General features: G+C 39.9%; 2 protein-coding genes across 2 annotated transcripts in view; one reads left to right on the plus strand and one right to left on the minus strand.

The window, feature by feature from the left end:
* Positions 1-1,188: 1,188 nt before the first annotated feature.
* LOC306759658 (putative claudin-24) lies at positions 1,189-1,869 on the minus strand (the record flags this gene model as incomplete). Its single annotated transcript, XM_079245358.1, has 1 exon — positions 1,189-1,869. The coding sequence occupies exon 1, from the start codon at positions 1,846-1,848 to the stop codon at positions 1,189-1,191; it is 660 nt and encodes a 219-aa protein (XP_079101484.1). The 5' UTR covers positions 1,849-1,869.
* A 5,427-nt stretch (positions 1,870-7,296) lies between these two features.
* Positions 7,297-21,204, plus strand: part of wwc3 (WWC family member 3) — a 58,950-nt gene continuing 45,042 nt past the window's right edge. The window contains exon 1 of the mRNA XM_079244504.1: positions 7,297-7,750. Coding sequence (XP_079100630.1) covers positions 7,605-7,750 — 146 coding nt within the window. The 5' untranslated portion in view covers positions 7,297-7,604. The remainder of the gene's footprint in view (positions 7,751-21,204) is intronic.

Below are 21,204 nucleotides of genomic sequence, written 5' to 3' on the forward strand. Positions count from 1 at the left end.
CTGGTGTCAGATGCTTGGAGGGCGCCTCTCAATCCGCTCCATGCTCCTTTGGCTCTGGGAGGCCCGAAAGAACCACTGTTTGCCACTCAGAAGTTAAGTCTGACAAGTCTCGGGCCCCTTGGGAAACATATGCTACTGTGACGACATCATTATCTCTCATTAACTTCATTCTTTACAGGCTGACTCCTCATAAATCATCCTCCTTCTATGTGATAACGTATTTATGTCACTCGAGCTGTGTGTATGTAAATGATACAGACAGTTTTGGGTAACAGAGTGGGGACACACTCTGACCTCGGCAAATTTGTGTAATTATGTCAACTTGTTCTACATTCTTCACAGTACGCACTGCCCATTAAAGCATTCATTAAACACAGCTTAGCTCAGCGAGTGACCAGGAAATCTGATGGAATTAGTCTCAAGCTGTGTTTCCATCGCCGCAGACGCACCTGAAAAATAAAAGACGGTTGTTTGCAGTCCCCCCTGTACCGCTTACCACCCCTGCCCCCTCCTCTATGGTTGTCTGATGGAAGAAAAAAGAAGAGAAAAAGAAAAGAGCAGCCATGTTTGCACCTCAGGCTATAACTTGCCTACTGTTTTATACTGATTCACTGTTTAAGCAGTGAAAACCCAGCAGGAGAATATTTTACCAGCACAGGAAAGATGCTGTTTTAATGAAAAAAAAAGGAACATTTACAATTAATCAGCTGAAAAATGCTGCACAATACAGTTCAAAGCAAACTTAACAGGACATGGAACAACGTGTGCTTTACAAACTACTCTCTGCGCTTAAGCATCATGAATAAATTACACATTACAGCATTTCAGAAGGTGAGTAAAGTACATCATTCTTTCTTTTTTTAGGTATTGATAAGTGAAAGTTCCTGAAAGGATCCTCAGATGGATACTATAAAGTATTCACTTTTATAAAAACTGAAATACATAAAAAAAAATATGTATTTTTACTGATCACAGCAAGTCATTTTGAATTCTAATGTTTGATTGTTGAAAATACTTGAACAAGATGATTAAAACACTTTCATATAGTACATTGTCTTGCATTTTTATATATATTTATATGTGAAAATGCAAACTGCTGTTTACATATTTGTGGCAAAAAGCAGTTTGAAGTGCGATCCTACAGGCGATTGGGTTGTTCTGTCAGTCTCCATGCGCGTACTTCCTCCATCAAACATACTCCGTACGTTTCCTGAGGTTGCCGTCTGGGCTCATCACCTGGCGTCTTCGCTGCATCACAGGCTGAGGCTCCTCCTGTGAGCACAAGCAGGAGGCGACCATGAGCAGCCCGGCCACGATGAGGAGGAATCCAGCTGCCCAGCCGCAGAACAAAGCGTCTCCAAACTCCCACCGAGGCAACACTTCAGGTAAGTGCTCATCAAAGAACTGTGTCACTGCTATGTGAGCCATGAAGGACACGGGAACCAGACACACAACTCCAGAAATCATCCCTAGCACCCCTCCTATGATGGTTAAAGTCCTCTTGGTTCGATCGCCTCCATGTTCTGTACAGCTGTGGATCAGGTGAAGGCCAGGTATACACACCAGCACTCCCAGTACTCCCACAGCCAAGGCTGTACACATGAGGATACGGGCCAGTTTGATGTTCCAGGGAAGGGACATCAAGCTGTCATAAGCTCTACACTCCATGCCGCCAACATCCTGGACCACACAGGTCTCCCACAGCCCCAGTTCGTAGCTCTCTATGGGCAGCAGTGCGGTGGACATGGTCAGCCACTGTGGTAGGATGGTAGTGGCTAAAGCGCACAGCCAAGCACCAACATAGACCAGCATCCCCAGCAGCTCCAACGCACAGGTGCATGTGTCCATGTTTCTTTCTGCCTCTCTGGCCTCCACGCTTGACGGAGTCCTCAGGAGTTCTTCTTCCCTGGCTGTGCTTCAGATGGAGAGGCCTCTTGATGTGCAGTCGGGACGGAGGCTGCTCAAAGCACCTGATAATTAGAGCTGACCGCTCTGGCTCGGGACTCGGAGCTCTTTCACAAATAGTTCCCTCTCAGAGGAGCACACATCTTCTGGTGCGGGAAGGAGAGGGGCCCGTTCGGCCCTCCCCTTTGTGATCCTCCTGCTCCCGCTGTTGTGCCAATGGGCAGTGGGGGCAGAGGCAGAGATGACTGGGATTTCACAAGACCATTTTGGATGCATGTCCAAAATTGCAGGGGTGTTATTAAATGTAGACAGATTATGTGTCCATTTCATGTTGGGGAAAATGTGTGTGTGTGTGTGTGTGTGTGTGTGTGCGTGTGTGTGTGTGTGTGTGTGTGTGTGTGTGTATCCTGCATATTCTTTTTAAGATGTGTGTAAACAAGCAAATAATCTCTCCTGTAAACTCATAAAGCAACAGGTTTCAGACATAAAACACAGAAATTTAATGCATTATAAAGCACTCCAATAGATCCAATCCACATTATGCAAGGAGAGTAAAATCAGGTCCAAAAGCAGTGAAATTATCTGATGATAAAAACTATATTTAATGTTTGGGATGACTGATCTTACAGTCAGACTTTTCTGCTGCATGTGACTGAATGTGAAACAACACTGCAGCTTATTGTGTGCTCTCATATGAACACTGCGCAGCCTGTGGGAAATGATCGTAGGAGGCTATAGATCAAAGCTGTGATGGGAAAAAATGTTTCCCATTCTTAAACACACTGAAAGTTGTACAAAACACAAACAAACACACAAACAAAAATGCCCAGATAAAATCCCCGGCCTGCCAAACTCCTCCTCCTCCTCTGGAGAGGAGAGCACTCAGCTGACTGCTCTGCTGTCAGGACAAAGACTCACATAAAACATGACAATACGAAAGACTTTTAGGGGAAAATAAAGACTCTTGATGTGAGTTCTGGCTTCAAATTAAATCCTCTGCAAAGACAGGTGAAGATAGGAGACATTTTATTCCAAAAATGCTTAATTTTAACCTCTTTTAGGTGCATAAAATCCAAAAATACTACTTATTACACACAAAGAAAGACCTCAGAGTTCCTGTCAAACAAGAGAAGAAAGAAAATAAGTAAGAAAATACCTAAATTCCTATATGTTGATTGAAAAATATCACTGATTATATGATTTTGTGGTTCTTTTTACATGAGATGAACACATGAAATGTAATAATCTGTCATTTATTTCCTAAAACTTTGTCCTTTTTCAGATGGTGTAACCTTTCCCAGTCCTCTGCATGATGGTGATGAAATAATAATCTAAACGATATAATGTGGAAATGAAACAAATAAAAACAACAACGACTACGACAGTTAAAAGAAGAATTTTAGGTGAAATTGTGCTAAAAGCCATGAAAAAGTGTCTTTAGAAGATTTACAATGATGCAGTGATTGTCTAGCTGTGATGTCTGGAGGCAGATTATTCCAGAGTCTGAGACCTGACACAGAAAAAGCCTCCAGATTGAAGGTTAGTCCCTGGGATGGATGCATTGATGAACTGGACCTCGTGGTTCCAGCTGGAGCATGAATAAATATCCGTTCAGGTGAGTACGAAGGAGCTTTAAAAACAAAAAGTATGACTTTAAATGAGATCCTGTTCGTCACTGTTTCTTAGAAGGGGGATACACGTACCCCCCGGGGTACTTGGAGACCCTGTAGGACAGGGATGCTTATTGACATTAAACATATCTGAAACATTTGTGTCAGTTGGCCGTCGGTAAAACAAATAATATGCAGAGGTGTAAGCTAGCTTTATAGTCCAAAAATATTTACAAAGCTTTATTTCTATGTAGACAATGACCATCATCACATTCCACAAAGTAACAACAGGCTTTCATATCCTCCTGCTGCCAAACCTGGAAGAGATCAGCCCATTGAGGTGGGGCTACAATAACAAAACCACAAAATATTAACACATATTAACAACCATCAAACAAAACACAGCATAAATATTTACATTTACACATTTATATTTATCTACACATAAGTCAATAACTATCTAACCTCATATTGCGCATAAAAATGTCATTTGTCTTTGCGATACATCTCCCCTCCTCGTTTACATGGTATGCTCCTCCTGCTCTTAAGCAGGTAGTTGGTCCTTCTTCCCTCTTTTAGATCCTCTTCCCAGCCGAGAAGACAAGGGGTAAACATTAACATTAGCTGCTAAATAGCTACATTTTTACACTTTAAACTTGAACAAAGTAAAAATGTATCAGGCTTTCATTATACCAATGCTAATTAAAATGGTCTTCACAGAGGAAGGATGGCCAGTCCCCCTCCACAAACACCCATCAACATTTGACTGTGAACAATTTTCAATAAAACATTTCATCAGTGTGCTTACTTATTGCCATTATTCAAAGTCTGCATGAACTATAAAGTGATACCTGGTGATGGAGCCACACATCTCCATCACAATGTGCTTTTTAAATGTTTGAAATATGAAAGTCTTGGTTACATTCATTCATTCATTCATTCATTATCCTAACCGCTTATTCCCATTAAGGGTCGCGGGGAAGCTGGAGCCTATCCCAGCTGTCTTTGGACGAAAGGCAGGGTACACCCTGGACAGCTCGCCAGTCCATCACAGGGCGTCTTGGTTACATATTTTGGTAAACCAGGCATGTTGTTGTTATAATCTAAACAGCTTTGCATTCTTTAGTAGGTACTTGGTTGAAAAATGACTCCAGAAGGGGTTCAGTACTGAGAAACGTTTGAGAACTGCTGCTGCGGTATAAGTAACAGGAGGCAGTGTAGAGGTGCCAACACTGTGGTTGCATGCTCTTTTCATTTGGTACCTGTTTGCAGATGAACTGTGGCACTTTGGACCAATTAGAGATGGACAGAGGACTGAACCAAACCAAAGTACAGAGAGTTGCAGTAGTCCAACCTGCATGTGATAAACAGATGAATTACATGTTAAAGGATATTAGCTGGAAAGGATGACTTTACCTTAGCTAGCTGTCTCAGATGGATGAAGACAGACTGGACTGTTACATTCAACCACCATCAGGTTTCTTACATTTGCTTTACAGTAAGAAGATAAAGGGCTCAGAGGCTCGTCAATATCTGGATTAGCAGAGCTGCTACAAATGAACATCTCTGTTTTGTTTGCATTTAATTAAAAACCTGTAAGGACATCCGCTGTTTAATGCAATAACCGATTAAAATCAGCGCTTTCAAAAGCAAATAAATCTGAAAGTCAACTGCAAAGCAGTAAAACAAATGTCGTACTATGATAAAATATACATGGTTTGTATTACAGGAGAGTTAAAAGGAGCTCCTCTGAAGACACTGACCTGATACTTTGCATTACATGCTCTAATATGCGTATGCTTGAGCATGACTTGTGGAGTCATGTGGACGCCTCCAAGGCTTATTTACAGTCCTTGTTAGTCACATTTGTGCTTTTTTTTTATTGTACAACAGAAAAATAATTAAACAAGAATTTCCCAATCTAGGGAAATAAATTTGCATGACATTGTAATGATGCTGAATTGAAGATGTTATGAGACGGTGACGTTTGGTTCTCGAGTCGTTCATTCATTCATTATCCTAACTGATTAAGGGTTGTGCGGTTCTTGAGTCAAGTTACAAACAAACAGATGGACTTTAAAGGGTTCAGTATTGTATCCTGATTGCATCAGAGGATCAGCTTGCAGGTATGTCATCTCTGAGAATGACAAGTTAATATTCTTTAATCCCCATGCTACTTTTCTATTCAGGAAAAGGACAGTCGTACACAGTTTTCTGTCAACCTAAATTAAAGCTATTGAATTTGAGACATTATGTCACCCGGTGAATTACACCCTGTTAACTTGTATTCGTGACTTAAGATGTTCAACAACTTATGAGTCTCTATTAATAATCATTTGAACTCCTGTGCTGAGAAAAAGAGAATTTTCCATGCTACGTGCGGGTCTGCATTCACCTAAATCACATATAACATACAGACCTGTGTGGTAACAAATTATTTGCATAATTTGGAGGGTATTTAAGCAGGATGGCCAGATGTCACGCTTTTCTATTACTTTTCACACGTCCCACAACAGGGAATTACGACCAGTTTTCCCTTTTGTGATTAAAAATAAATAAATAAATAAATAAAATAAACGGGCTTTTACTAATTGTGTGAGGCAAAAGATTTGATGGCTGTCACATCACATCACCTGCTGATTTGAGTTACACTCATGTAAATCAAACTAAGAGGCGGGACTTAATGCACATCTAAGATGCACCGGTGCACCTACTGACGAAAATAAATAAATAAAAACACCCATCGATCATGGAAGACAAGGAGACGACCGCAGCAAAGAAGAAAAAAAAGTGTTGTTACAACAAAGACTGGGAAAGCATATATTCCTGAGACTGTGAGGGTTTGTCAAAGTAATTTTTCCGTGTCACATGGCAGGGAATATGACGTGAAATGGTACAAAAATCCGAGTCACAAAAAAATGCGCTACTCAGAGGGAGGCTTTATAATAACAGATTTGGTATGTTTGGTTAGTAATTTTATTACCAAAGAGCAGAATAGAAAGTTTTGGTTTTTTTTGTTTGTTTTTTTTTTTTTTAACTTTGTCATGGCAGAGCGGAATCTCACATTGTCCAACAGTTTCAGTCTTTGTCCCACATTTGGTGAGAGCAGCTCCGGTCACCCTAATTGTAAGTGTTGACTGCTGTGTTGTGGATTGTGTGGGGGCCAAGGCAAAGCCCAGGGTGCAACGCAAGCCAGGACCGCACCTGCAGGGAGAGTGAGAAAGAGAGAGAGAGAGAGAGAGAGAGAGAGAGTCAATCCCATCTGTGGGAAATGCTGTAATTCCTTTAACAGACACGAGGTGTCGCTGTTTTACCGCTAATAAACCCCCGCATACAATAAACAAACTGTGGGTTTGACCGTGTGTTAAGGGGGAGTTGTCTTTAGGTAGGAGAGCAGCAGATCTTCAACTTCACATACTTTTCCTTTCTTTAAAAAAAAAAAAAAAAAAAAGCTTAATAATTTAAGTAAATATTCGGCTGCGTCATTAGAAGCAACACGTGTATGTCCAACAGCTGAACAGGAACTTTCACTAAGTTTTTCTTTGTTGTTTGCTGCGGCATTACCCACCGCTGCAGCTGCAGTATTTACAGTTGAATTAACACGTTAAACGACGTTTCTAAACCGAGTTTTGATCAACTTTTAATGACAGCGTCGACTTCAGGACTTCCCTCATTGGTGCGCGGCGCGCGCTCCGTCGTACGCGCGACCTTTTATGGAAATCCGCTCCGGAATATGGAGACGGAGGGATGAAACATGGTGGAGGAGGCGAACATGGAGGGCCGAGGACCGTGAGAGCTCTGCTGTAGTGGTTTTTTTTGTTTTGTTTTGTTTTTGTTTGTTTTTTTTTTCTTCTAAGGGGGTTTTGTTTCTGAAGAAAGTGGATGTTCCTCCAGCGGGACTTTATAAACAGAAAACCTCTTGGAAAAAGTTTCTATTTTCGTTTCTTTTCTCCTGCGCGTCGAGGTAAGAAGAGTTGGTCGCAATGCAGTGAGGAGCGACTTCTTTTTCTTTTTCGGGGGGGATAATAATATTAAAATAAAAAAAAAGCAGGGTAAGGGGGCTTTGAGCCCTCTCACCGTGTCGACGCTATGCCGTGGGTCAGCAGCGGTAAGCGGAGAGAAAGCTCGGAGCTGCCGCTGCCCTCCGGCTGGGAAGAAGCTCGGGATTACGATGGAAGAGTGTTTTTCATCGACCACAACACCCGGCAAACTTCGTGGATTGACCCCAGAGATAGGTGAGCTAAAGGCCTGAGAGTGTATAGATCACACAAACACACACACACACACACACACACACACACACACACACATAGACAAAGTTTATTTAAACAAGTTTACTTTCTAAGCAAACGAGAAGGAGCTGCCAGGGAGCCGCTCCAAGTTGAGCCGCTTCTCCGTCCCCCCTCTCTGGCTAACGTGATAGTATCTGTGGATAAATCAGCTACGACCCCACGGATCAGCTGAGATTTGGCAGCAGTTTTGGCCTGGCCAAGTCTTTAAGGAGCAAACACGAGATGTAACGCCCATAATCACCCACAGAGCAGCTTCTCTCTCCCATACTTCACCCCTTAAAGTCCCTGCAAACGTGAAGTCTGACAGTGTTATGACAAGGAATTAGACAGCAGCTCAGCCTTTCCGGTTTGTTATGTTTCTGTTTGGTGTCACCAGACCAGCCACCCGTGGAAAAAACAGCCTGTGTTCACCCTGTCAGTCTGGTCAACCCTAGAGATATCTCATCCTCATGGTAGAGAACTAAAACTTGATGTCTCTTTAAAACCTCAATCACTTCAACTCATCAGTAAGCTCTTAGATTTATGACTTCCAGTGACCTGAAACATTCCTGGCGAGCAAACCTCAACAGAGAGCTATTGTTATCCAGCTCCCCTTTCCTTTTCACACAAAGACACCTCCTTGAGACCAGTAGTTTGTCAACAACAGTCCTTAAAGCTACTTGTTGGTGTCACCGTCCTCCCAAAGTATCTGTAGTTTGTGTCTTAGTGGTTCTGGAGAGTTGGAAGACAACTAAAACTACAACTCCCAGAAAGCTTTGTGGAAGTATGTGAAGAATGCTAGTTGGGCCACTGGGAAAGCTGCAAGGAAGTGCTTTTGTGTGTGTGTGTGTGTGGGGGGGGGGGGGGGGGGCAGAAATGGCATTCAAAGCAGACTTTGTGAGATTACTGGGAATTATAGCGAGTATTTTAACTCTGATGTATTGCAACTGTAAAGAAGGGAATCACATAAACAGCACTCCCAAGTCTGAGCGAGATGGACGAGTCCCTGAGAGGATCATAGAAAAATTCAGAGAGTTGGAGGTTTTCAGCTTCTGGGTGAAATTTACAGACTTTGATTTAAAATAAATCTTGCTACACTGATATATTGTGAATGTTGGGTATTTTAGTAGCATCATGCAATCAGGGTACTAATATTTCTCCTGTTAAAACAATACATTTAGTTAATGGTACCTTTTTATTTTGATACAAATAACTTTTGCCTGTTTCAAGGAGAGTCATACAATTCTTGTGAGTTGTCTTCATTACAAAGAAAATGTGAATAAAACTAGGAAAAATGCTTAAAAATGACAATGAAATATGTCAAATATAGTGCCAGCCTGCTGGACAGTGCCCCAACTCCCCCAGTTAAAGCCCCCAACCCCACCAACTTATAACTTTGTTCATTTATTTGGTTAGTTAGTTATACTTTTTAGACATATTTGAAACCTATGTCTATATCTTTTGTGTAGCTGCTGTAAATGGTCTTTACTGAGCCTGCACATAAAGCCTTTATGATTCTGATTAATGAGCAAATTAAATCAGAATAAGATTAAACTAAATCTTTTAAACATGGATAAGATAATGTTCTAATAATTATTTATTTAATTTTTTAATTGAATTTAATTAATTAATAGTATTATAATAAAAAGGATGTAACATAATTAGCAAAAACCTGCAATAATCTAGTAAAATGTTGAAACAGAATATCATCACTAATACTGGCATCATCATCATGAAATGATTGGCTGCCATAATTATGTGACCCAGAAAACAGGAAATGTTTTCAGGTAGTTTTATATTTTAAATCCTTCAGAAAGTGAAAACAAATCACTGCTGAGCCACAGCAAGTTATTAATTTCTAACAGTAAAATAAAACGACAGTGGTGGGTACAACGCATAATTAAAATGTGAATATCTCACTAGTTTATGTTGGATGTCGTCTTGGTCCGATGATGATAAATGTTAACAGTATGATGAAGAGGATCGTTTAAATGCAAGCTTATATGCAACATTATCATTTAGTGTTTGATTTATGGGTCAGACACTTGTTTTTTGTGGTTAATCATCCTGTTAGAAAACATGTTATGCACAAAGTTCATTAACATTGAAAATCACATTAAAAATAAGATTGCATTATATTGAAATAATTTGACATTGCAATATTTTCCAACCCTGCGTTATGTGTTCCGATATTAAAACATACAGGAACTTTCAGCAGACGACGGGAATAGCTCTTTAAGGTTTAGCTGCCATGTTGTTGACTGATCTTCTCTTTCCTTTGTGACTTTTACAAGTATGGTTCTCATCAGATATTCTTAATGTCTTTTTCACAATTCTTTTTCGCTCATAGGCCCGATCTCCCGCTTTAAGTAAGAAGAATGTAGAACAACCGCGGTTTTTAGTCGGTTAACAACGTGACTTGACTTTAGCCCGCTTACCTCTGTTAGCTGGTTAGCTCCTGCTATCTCCGGGTTAGCTCTTAGCTACAGAAAGCTCGGAGTTCGCTCGATGTCAATCATCCACCATGACGCTCACAGCCCCCCTCTCAGCTCCACCTCTTTGTCCATTTTCATATTTTCCGGGAGAGACGGAACCCTGCCAAGATGGCGATGGTAGGAACCGCACAATGAGCTTCAGTTCAGCTCTTCAGAAACCTACGGTTACATGGTACCTATGAGTGATGTCCCGGAGGCTCCGTCCATCTTTTTATAGTCTCTGGTTTTGTTTTATATTCTGAAGATATGAGTTGTGCTTTACCACAAAGGTTTGTTTGTTGGGCTCCTTTGAAATTGATGAGAGCATGTTGAGTTAATTTGCCTTCTGTATTGCAGGACCTGCGATGTGACATTTGCACAGATGTTGCAATGACAATATTGTACAACTCTAATTAAAAAGTCTACAAATGGTCAAATTAAGTCCACCTGTAAGGGTAATAGTGCATTTTAGCTTCATTCAAACACACAAAAAGCCAAATATCTCCATGTGAGTAGGGAGTAGTGAGCAGTGGGAAGTAGCTGCGTATAATCTAGATAGTAAGAAAAACCTTATTTCCTTGAAGCTCCCACTTCTCCCTGCAAGTTGATAAAGAAATGTTATATGGACCTGATAGCAATTTGACAAGATCCTATAGTCATCAGCGTATGTGGGAGGAGATTGTATGTTTGCACGACTAAACAAATGTTTTCTGCATTTGTTCTAGTGCTGTCTCAGTGATTTAGTACTTATCTTCCCAGAAGAATGCCCGCTGTCATCACCTGATACAGGCTTTCCAATAAATCATATCACTGCACAGCACTAAGATGGACTTTCTGCTAACATGTGGCAGCGACAAAGAGGTGTCACTTTGTTTTAGCTGCTGCTTCCACTCTTGAAAAGCACATTTCTTTCCATTGGCTACACATAAACATTAATTTTGAAGCTGCTTAATCTTCATTTGGATGAAGCAGCAATGATAAGAATTTATTCTCCCGCCATTGAAATGATCCGGTTTTACGGGTATTCTGCTTCAAGGACAATTACAGCTAGTTTAAAGATTCTTGTCTTCTTGTTTTATGTCTTCATAGTAAGTTACAGGCTTGGTGCGAAGGTATTTTAATGCTACAGTTGTTATCAGATGCCTTTTAAAGGTGGCATGAATCAGAAAAATTATCCAAATGTAGTTGGATGATAGTGGTAATGAGATGTGAGCTGTCACCAGCTATCAGCAGTCCTAAACTATTATCGGCAGATAGATAGATAGATAGATAGATTTTAGTTAGAATCATACATTAAGAAAAAATAAGTCACATTTATTTAAAATACAAAAAACAACACGCATCAGTTTAGTTACTATCAGTCATACAGAAATCTGCAGATGATGTCTGAAAAGAGGAGGAAGTTTACTTGTCACAGCCTACTCCCTCATAATATCATTAGAGAGCGAGGACAAAAGAAAAGCAGACACAAACACATGTGTGACTTTATACAGTTATAAAACTGATAACATAAATAAAAACATCAGAGTTACTTAAATGTAAATTTAATTTGAGATATTAGGAGACAGTCTGGTTACTTGGACATTTCTTCCTCATTGTCTCTTAATATCTTAGTTTTAAACATCTCTTTAAACTTATGCAGTTTAATTTTCTCTCTGCCGTCTTTTTATAAGCTTCATTATTCTCATTATGTTGGAATAAAACAGAAAAAAAAAATCACATTTATGGTAGAAACCAGCAAATATTTAGTGTGTTAAGTAGGGCTGCAACTAACGATTACTTTAATAGTCAACTAATCTGTAAATGATTTTTTCGATTAGTCATAATTATTTCTGTCCCGCCCACCATCTGTGCTTCCTTTTGACGCAGCTCTTTTTACAGGCTCCAGTATGTTTTACTCCACTCTCTTCATTTGCATCATATGAATATCCCCCTGATTCCCAGTCAGTCACAACATAATGTCCTTTAGTAAGTTAAAAGAATGACTCCTGAACCAGTTAAATATTAAATTTAAGCTTGACAAATTACTACTAATTTATTTCGAAACATTCAAACTTAGCTATAGTGTCATATCCAAGCTGTATAGAATTAGCCTCAAAAAGAAAATAAATAAAATATTTTAACATCTTACTTTTCATAGAATTGCATTAAAATTGAAAAAGTCTGTTTTATAGGTAAACAAGGGCGAGAATCCTTTAAAAAATTCCTTAATTCAAACGGTGATTCAGATCACCACCAAAATTAAATCACTTCTTCCTTTTCACATTTCCAACAACTCCTGAAAATTTCATGAAAAACTCAAAAAGGTCTGGATAGATATCTTGAACACAAACATATAAACGACAGTAAAAACATAAACTCTCTGGCAGAGGTAACATCACATCGCTACTCGCTAATGCTAACTTTGCCATCCGGGATGCTGGAAACCATGACTCTGGGGTGCTTTCGTTTCAGATGCTCATGCATGACTGTCCCCAAACTTTGGAAATAGGTTGCGCCGCCGTCAGTTTCTTCGTCGTTGTTCTTCGTTGCTGCACAAAGTGACAATACTGCACACAGCACTTCCTGTGGAGCGTTGCGTTCCTGTGGAGCGTTTCATCATTAGCTTGGTGTTTAGAGATCTTATACTGTCTGAAAATCCATAGTTAGTAAATGTTAAGTTGCCTGGTGCATCGTTTTATTGGCAAAGCCATTACACCGCTTATAACGACGTGTCAACAATGAAATTTTGCGACGATGAATTTTCCTTGTCGACTTTGTCAACTTTTTTGACAAAAGGCTGTGCCGGTAAAATTGCCCCAATTAAATTAATAACCTGTAAATAATGAAAACTCCACATTTTTACATTTTTTTTGGTATCAAAAATGCCAAAGTGCTACTAATACTTGCTATGTTTGTGTATGCATCATTTTGAACTTCATCACTCATATTTGCATGTGTGACAAAAACTAGACTAAAATAGTAGTGACAAGATACTTTTGTCTCGATCCGATTCAAATTTTTTGGGTGCTGATTGGATTTAAATTACAATTCTCACGATTATTTGATATTGCTGATTTTTGTAGAGACTAAAAACAAAACAAAAAAATACAAAACTTTTTTTTTTTTTTTTTTTTTTTTTTTTTTTTGCTCGTCATCTTTCTTAATTTTAACTAGGAAAAAGCAGACCATCATTCTGCTGCTAAAATGCCCAAGAAGACAAGTTAAAAAAAAAATCAGTAAAAAACAATAAAAAACGACAAAAATGTTTTTTTTTTTTACACACACACACACACACACACACACACACACACACATATATATATATATATATATATGTGTGTGTGTATATATATATATATATATATGTGTATATATATATATATATATATATGTGTATGTATGTAAAAAAAAAAAAAAAAAATCAAATTTTTTAATCAAAAGAAATCAATGTTAAAATGGTGAAGCTAAAAATCGCGATATTAAATTTTCTTTGATTTGATTTCCCACCCCACTAAAAAGATTTGCCAAATTTATTTGGTGTAAATATAACAAGAAACATGGCGATAAAGCATTAAATATTAGTTTGTTGTTCAAGACATTTCTCATAGGAAATTGTTATGAAGCCAATATGATATGTATGTAAGGGTGTCATACGTGGAATATGCAATGTGAAATAGTTACTGCACAATTTTGTGGAACATTAATCTCAGTAGACCTGCAGTTTAGAATATTTTTGAGCCAGCTGATGGCTGGTGGACAGAACAATCCCTCTGCACTGTGTGTCTATATTAGGGGTCTCCAGCTCTGGTCCTCCTGAGCTACCATCCAGCAGGTTTTAGTGTTTCCCCACCGGAACATACCTGACCCAAACCAATGGCCCATTAACAGGCAGGTGCAGAAGATGACAACAAGTTTTTGGAGAACCTTTTCATTTGAATCAAGTATGTTGTTCTGTCCTCTTCCCCCCACGCAGCAGAGGCAGATGGCTGCCTGTCCTTGAGCCGAGTTCTGCCGGAGGTTTCCTTCCTGTTAAAAGGGAGTTTTTTCCTTCCCACTGTCGCCAGTGTGCTTGCTCAGGATGGGAGATTGAGTTGGACCTCCAATTCAATATGTTGGTTTCCTTATATAGGCTATTATGAATTGGCTTTCATTATGTTTTCTTCTCTGTCTTTAAAACGTTTTGAGATGGCATTGCCATGATTTGACGCTATATAGATAAAGTTGAATTGAATTGAAAATTGAAACATAATGGTCTGTGACTTGTTTCCACTTAGTTTTGCACATTGCCACACCAACTCCAAAAATTTCTCTCCAAGCATTGTGACGAGCTTATTGGTTACTGTGCAGTGGCAGTGATGCATCATGAAGATGCAGGTAAATGATGCAGGTGTTTGCATGTCTGGTGAAAACAACCCCTACTCATGTATGGTGGCTCATGAACACGTAATGTTAATTTCAGAGCACGGGCACAAACAACGCTTCAAAAAGACATCATATTTGCAAGGCAGCCATCATAATTAACGCATTAATGCCAGCAAATCTGTTTTAGGCCTTAGAAAGCATGAACAACCTGAAATTTCTTGGGAAAAAAGTCCAATGTCAACAATATTTTACCTCAGTTTACCATTTTCATATGCATTACAACACCATAAAGATCACAATGCATCTACAAAATCACAAAATATTTATTTACAGCTACCTGGAACTGGCAAATACAATACTTCACTTATGATTAAGTAACTTTTGACGATCTATAAGTTATTTTGAACAAACGTACATGTACATTTCCGTGTCTGTGTGCTAATTCTGATCAGCTAAACTGACTTACCTTCGAGTTTAAAGTGAAATATATTAAATAAGAAATAAATCGAGGATATAACGAGTTATCTATTGCTTTGTAAAGGTTTAATATTTTTAAAAAAAAAAAAAAAAAAAAAGCGTTTTATGAGATTTTCACATGACAAAATTCATCCTGCAAATCAGATTGGACCATCTGCTGGGCTGGTTTTGGCCCGCAGGCCTTATGTTTGACACCCCTGCTTTAACTCCTCAGTAACAGCTGTTTCATATAACATTTTAGTGGGTCAATAATTATTTGACTGTTTATATTTCGCTGATTTATTTCTTCCCAGCAACTACTATATAATCCTCTTATGATAGTGACCAATCAATTATTATTACCTGTATTTGGAAAGTGTTACTTGAATCCAAAAGAACTCGTAAATAATCAGACATTATAACTTTAACTTTTTATTGTTTGTGTTGGAAATTTACAACATCTTGTGACATGTAAAGTTTTAGGGGTTGTTAATGCCTTATTCAGCAGCAGTTGAACCCTTTCTGAAACTAAACGTAGCTTTAGGAGCTCCCGCATCTGCTGATGCTCGCAGAGTAAAAGCATATCGGTTCTGGGTATCGGTGCAGGTGCTGCCGTCCTGTGATCTGGTGTGTCGTGGAGCTCGCAGCGAGTTTTCTCCGATGTTCGCGAGCCTCGAGTCTGCTGACCCGCAGAGAGTCAGCGATGGATTATTGCTTAATCGCTAAAACACAGGAGCCATTGAGCTAAAACATAATTGTCAATGATGATCATGATGTGCTCTAACAGAGCTGCGTATCGACCAGAGTTCACGTTTTTTTCACGCTCTGAACAGGAGAGACGCAAGAGATGGGCTTGTTTTGATCTGTGAACTGATCCCTGCGGTATGAGAATATAATTTGGTATGATGATGCTCCTGTCTCTAAAGGTGATAGGATACCCTGAGCAGCTCGCCGCCATCTCCTGCAGATAAGCTAAGCACTTCTGTGGGTTTTTTTTGTTACTGTGGAATGAGCGTTATGTTCGGCATGCCTACACTAATGCCCAGGGGCTCTGCTCGCTTGCAGCCCCAGACAAAGCAGCAGAACAGAGGCAGTTCCCACGTGTCTGCCTCCTCTCGTCCCGGGCCCTGTAGGCCTCCTTTATTAGCTCTGTTATGCAACAGTCATGGCCGGCCTGCCGCTCAGCAAAGGGAGGCCTTTATACTTGGTCACAAAGCACACCAAATTCAATTATTCTGGAAAGGGTGAGCAGTGTTTCCAGCACCGAAAGGTTATTCACATGCTCTGAACCCTGCTGTTATTTTGCTTCCCCCAGTGTTTTCATTATGATGGCCCTTTTTTTTGTCTTTCGGTGGGGGGAGGTTACAAACATGCCATCGCTTGATCGGGTGTCGTTTAGCTCTGTGTGTTTTCTGTGTTCTTTTTCATGAGCGGACAATGTATTTGTCCTCAGCTTTCACCCTGCTCCTTGTTCTGGATGTTCAGACCGCTTCCTCCCCCCTGCACACAGCTGTTAGGGTTGCAGACCTTATCCCGCCTTCCATGCCCAGCTTCCCATCCCATCATCCTACTATCTCACATAATTAATACCTATAAAGCTCGACACGGTTAGCTTAAATTTTCAGCAGTGTTTCAGGGTGCCTTGATGCCCTTTTTATCAACAGCTGCAGTCAGGAACCGGAGCCGTAGGTTCTGTGTGTTTCCACGATGTGTATATTGTGTAGAAAGCTACCTAAACAGGACATGCCAGACTCGGCAGGCTAACCTCCAGCTCAGGGCCACCATTGTTTGTTTGGCTTTTTTCACTTCCACACATCTGCACAATTCTCTTTTGAAAAGAAAGAAAAATGAAGTTGACTAAACTGGCTCCACTCTGAACTTTCCACCCATTTTATTGAAAGTCTGTACTACAAAGCCAGTAGTAAAAGGACAAACTCAAGGATTTTTTTAGGTTGTTTATCAGCATTAATAGTTCGGACTTGATATAATGCTAAACAAGTTTATATTGTGTATTTGTCAACAGTGTTGTAGCGTTGCTTTGAATTTTACAGCTGTATTTTCTCCTGTCAATGATCAATCGTTCATACCACAGCACTTAGATATTAATTGCTTATAATGTATTGGTTTGGGGGGGGTTTGAAAACTTTACACAGCAAAGACAAAGAATGTGCCCCGACATGGAATTGATCAGCCATGTCAGGAGAACCAGTGCTTTGTTTACAGGCATTCAGCAGTGGCCGTCGTCTTTTACATCTTCGTCTTATTCAGAATTCCTGGTGAGTTTTTTGGCAAATTTGAGAAAAATATCTTCGTTTTGTGAGATATACTGCTGCGTGTGGACAAGGCCTGAAACCATCACAGAGGACGGTGGACTTCTGCAGAAACCTTTCCAGGTGATGAGCTTCTGGTTGACTGGTCTGGATATGGCTCCGTTTACAGCATGTCAGCCAGGTGAATGGGGTGATGAGAGGAACAGGTGAGGTGGTACAGCTGAGAGATTCATGTGGAAAGGGTTAGTGGCTGCAGGATTTTAAGTAATGCTGGTCTGGATTAAACTCCTGTGTACAGATGAGAACGTCACTTTCCTCCACCAGTTTGTTCTCTGATTACCACAGTTTGGTTCTGTAAGGCATTCAGTCACAACATTTAGGACTGTTTACTGGTTTAATAGGTTTCAGACTGGAACAGACATCAGATCCACCTTTATTTAATTGTTTTTGGAATAAATTTTCTTTTTACGTATTTTCTCTTTCTTTCAGATTATTACTGCTGTTTTTGCTTCATCAAGATTTATTCAATACTACAATATTCAATCATTTCAGTTCAATATTCAATAATACATTATTGAATCTATTACATCCAGAGGTCTTTTTCCCTGATAATCTACACTAAAGATGATATATTTGATTTCAGAATATAAATATCAGATCAAGTGTTGACATTTTCAGGGATGGAAATTTTTTTTTCATATAAATAAAAATAATCCATTTTAAAATTTTTGTAATTTTTATTAATTTTATTGATCTTTTTATGTGTGTTCTTGGGCATCATAGCAGCAGAATGATGGTCAGGCTACTGTGTTGTTTTTTCATCATTGAAATCAAGTATAATGACGAGCAAAAAAAAAAAAAAAGTTTTGTTTTTTTTTTTGTTTTTAATTTATAAAAATCAGCAATTTTGAAGAATTGTGAGAATACCAATTTAAATCGAAGCGACACCCAAAAAATCTGAACCGAATTGGGACGAAAGCATCTGGTCTCAGCCCTACTTTTCAGCATGATGGTGTAGTTGCAGCCAACAGTTTTAGACTTGCAGGTCTTCGTCATGGCTGCATGAACATTTAATGATCATCAGCTTTTAATCCCATGTCAGGTGTAGGAATTCCACCAAACACCAGGTAAACACGACGTCTGAAGGCCTTTCCACACCTACTCTGAATATTTAACCTAAATAACTTGCATGGTAATATTTTCTATGGAGTCACGTCAGATCAATGTCAAGGTTCACATCAGTGACGAAATTCTGTACAGCGATTTTGTGAGTTTAATTTTTTTTTAACTGAGGTACATTTTTCTTAAATTTTGCATCTGACAGACATGTAATCAACCAATCAGAGAAGGCGTGTTGACTGATAGATCACCAAGCTATGTAGACGTCACTTTCACTGCTATTTCATCCAGACTCTGCTTCTTAAAGCAAGCAGCCAGCTGCTACAGCAGATCCTCCAACTGTCCCACAGACGTCCTAATGTCCGTCCTGAAGCGGCAGTAGTCTAACTTTACAATGAATGTGTTCGAAACACCCAGTGTGTTTTCCAGCGTGAAGCGGAACTCTGCCGCAACGTCATGCAGCATCCCGGATGTAAAAGTTATATGGTGCTGTTTCTCAGACTTAGGATGCTGCTGCTCTGCAGCGACTCCAGAAATGCACGTTAGATGTCACTGTGTCATTGAACAAGTCCTGAATGCAGTTTTAAGGTCAATGCGTTGCTTTAACGTTGCTGCATATTGTCAAACTGTTCCTTTAATTTGTGAAAAGTTTAATATAATAAGCCAAATAGGGGGAAAAAAACTGTCATAAACACTGCCATTACTTTACTCAGCGGTGATTCCTTTCACACTTTCATTTGCTGTAGGATCAATATTTATATAAACAGCTAGTTTACTATTTCTGTATGTGCACTGAAACAACACCATCTTTATTGCGACTGAGCTTCCAGCTCAGACCACCAGACAGTTTTTCTTTAGTCACAGATAACTCTGCTCCACTCCCTTCCATGTGTCCAGACGCTGTCTAAATGTGTGCAGAGACAGGGTTCTCAGTCTACTTATAGAGACCTATTTCTATAAGATTCATCACATTATGGGTGTCTGTCCGTCTGGCTGTCAGCTGCTGTAGGGCTTGCCCCGAGATGCCGCATCGGCCCTGTAGAGAGGTGGGACGTAAATTACGATCCCCTAAAGTTGTTTTCACATTTCTTTTTTTAACTCAAAATGGATGTTTTTTAAGTGTACAACGCTTGTTAGTGTGAGGATTTAAGCAGGTGGCTATTTAGCTGCAATTGATTCATGCTTTGTCTGCAACACTGCATCACTTTCATCACATTTTGTTTTTCTGGTGCATTATGCAGGCTGAAGCAGCCGCTTTACAGAATTGATGAGTTTTTCATCATGATTGTGCTCTTTAACAAGTTGTTTTAATCACATTTACTGTATTTACACAATTAAAACCCAGACTCAAAACTGAGACTGGCTGCGTTCTGGGCCAACCCGTCTAAGTTCAGATATTTGGAGGAGTAACAAGCTGCAAGTTTGATGAAACATGGTAGCATTCAGACTGCCTTTGCTACTTGCAACCATCTGGCTGGCGATTCTTTAAGTCATATTTGGCTGAACAGAGGAACGGGAACTCACTTCCAGAATCTTCAGTCTTGTGATAAAATCTAAAAAGAAAAATGAATAATTATTTGTAAATTTTAGTCTTCTTGCTGTCTGACCAATGTGAAGGATCTCATGGGGATGGCTCATCCAGACGAGGCCCGGCGTCCCGGATTCCAGTTTCACATGCCTTTCCCATGCAGCAGCTCGTCACCAGGCAGAGGGGGGATGGTTGGGCTGCAGATAGAAATATCCTCTGGGACAACCCAGGATGACACAGATTATTCTAGAATTAGCAAATGTCTTTGACAACTAAATATATTGTTGCTGGAACTCTGCGAGACCTGAGCAAGGCGTGCAGCATCTCCCTCCTCCACAGCTGAACATGCTTGTCATTTTCTCTTCTATTATGTTTTCTATTTAAGTATTGATTACAAAGTACTAACATTTTTTAATCATCAATCAATCATCAATAGGCGCGGGCATGGTAAAACACACGGATAAAACAAACACACAAGTGTGCGTATTTAAAAATAGACCGGGACCAAAACTGAGTTTGGTACTCACATATTTTTTACCGGTAATCGTCATCAGTCAAACCCATCAAAGTCCTCATCCTCTGTTTCTGAATTGAACAGCTGCGCTAAAACTCCAGCAAACATGCGAGGTTCACTTTCTTCACTGTCAGAGTCACTTTCCGTGCCGTGCGGCTCCTCTGAAATGATGCCGGCTTTTGCGAAAGCGCGGACAACAGTGCCAGCAGACATGTTAGCCCAAGCGTCTTTCCTCCAACTCGGGCCACCTTGCCTTATGTCCACGGAAACTCAGCTGCGTCTTCTTTACCTGTCGGAGCTCGTTTTCCATCTTCCTCCACTTGCAAACCATCGATTCATTAATCTTAAATTCTCTCTCGGCTGCTCGATTTCCATGTTGCTTGGCGTAGTCGATGGCCTTCAGTTTAAACTGTGCTTCATAAGCGTTTCTTTTTGCCATTTTCAGGGTTGTTAGAAAAAGGTGTTCTGCATGACGCACATACCTGTTCTTTTATATGCGATCAACGCCCACACTTCACCCTTTAATGTTCTCATGGTGTTCTCTATACGTCCGATTACAACAACAACAACATGCACACAAAGAGCGCACTGCACTATTGGGCGCGCCGCACATTTTGAAGAAAATCTAAGACTTTTATGTGCGCCTTATGGTCGTGAAAATATGGTATGTCGTCACAACTGTGCCATAACACGCTCATGATTGCAGCCAGCAT

This window comes from Telmatherina bonti (genome assembly GCF_933228915.1).
Source record: "Telmatherina bonti genome assembly, chromosome: 8".
NCBI lineage: Eukaryota > Metazoa > Chordata > Actinopteri > Atheriniformes > Telmatherinidae > Telmatherina > Telmatherina bonti.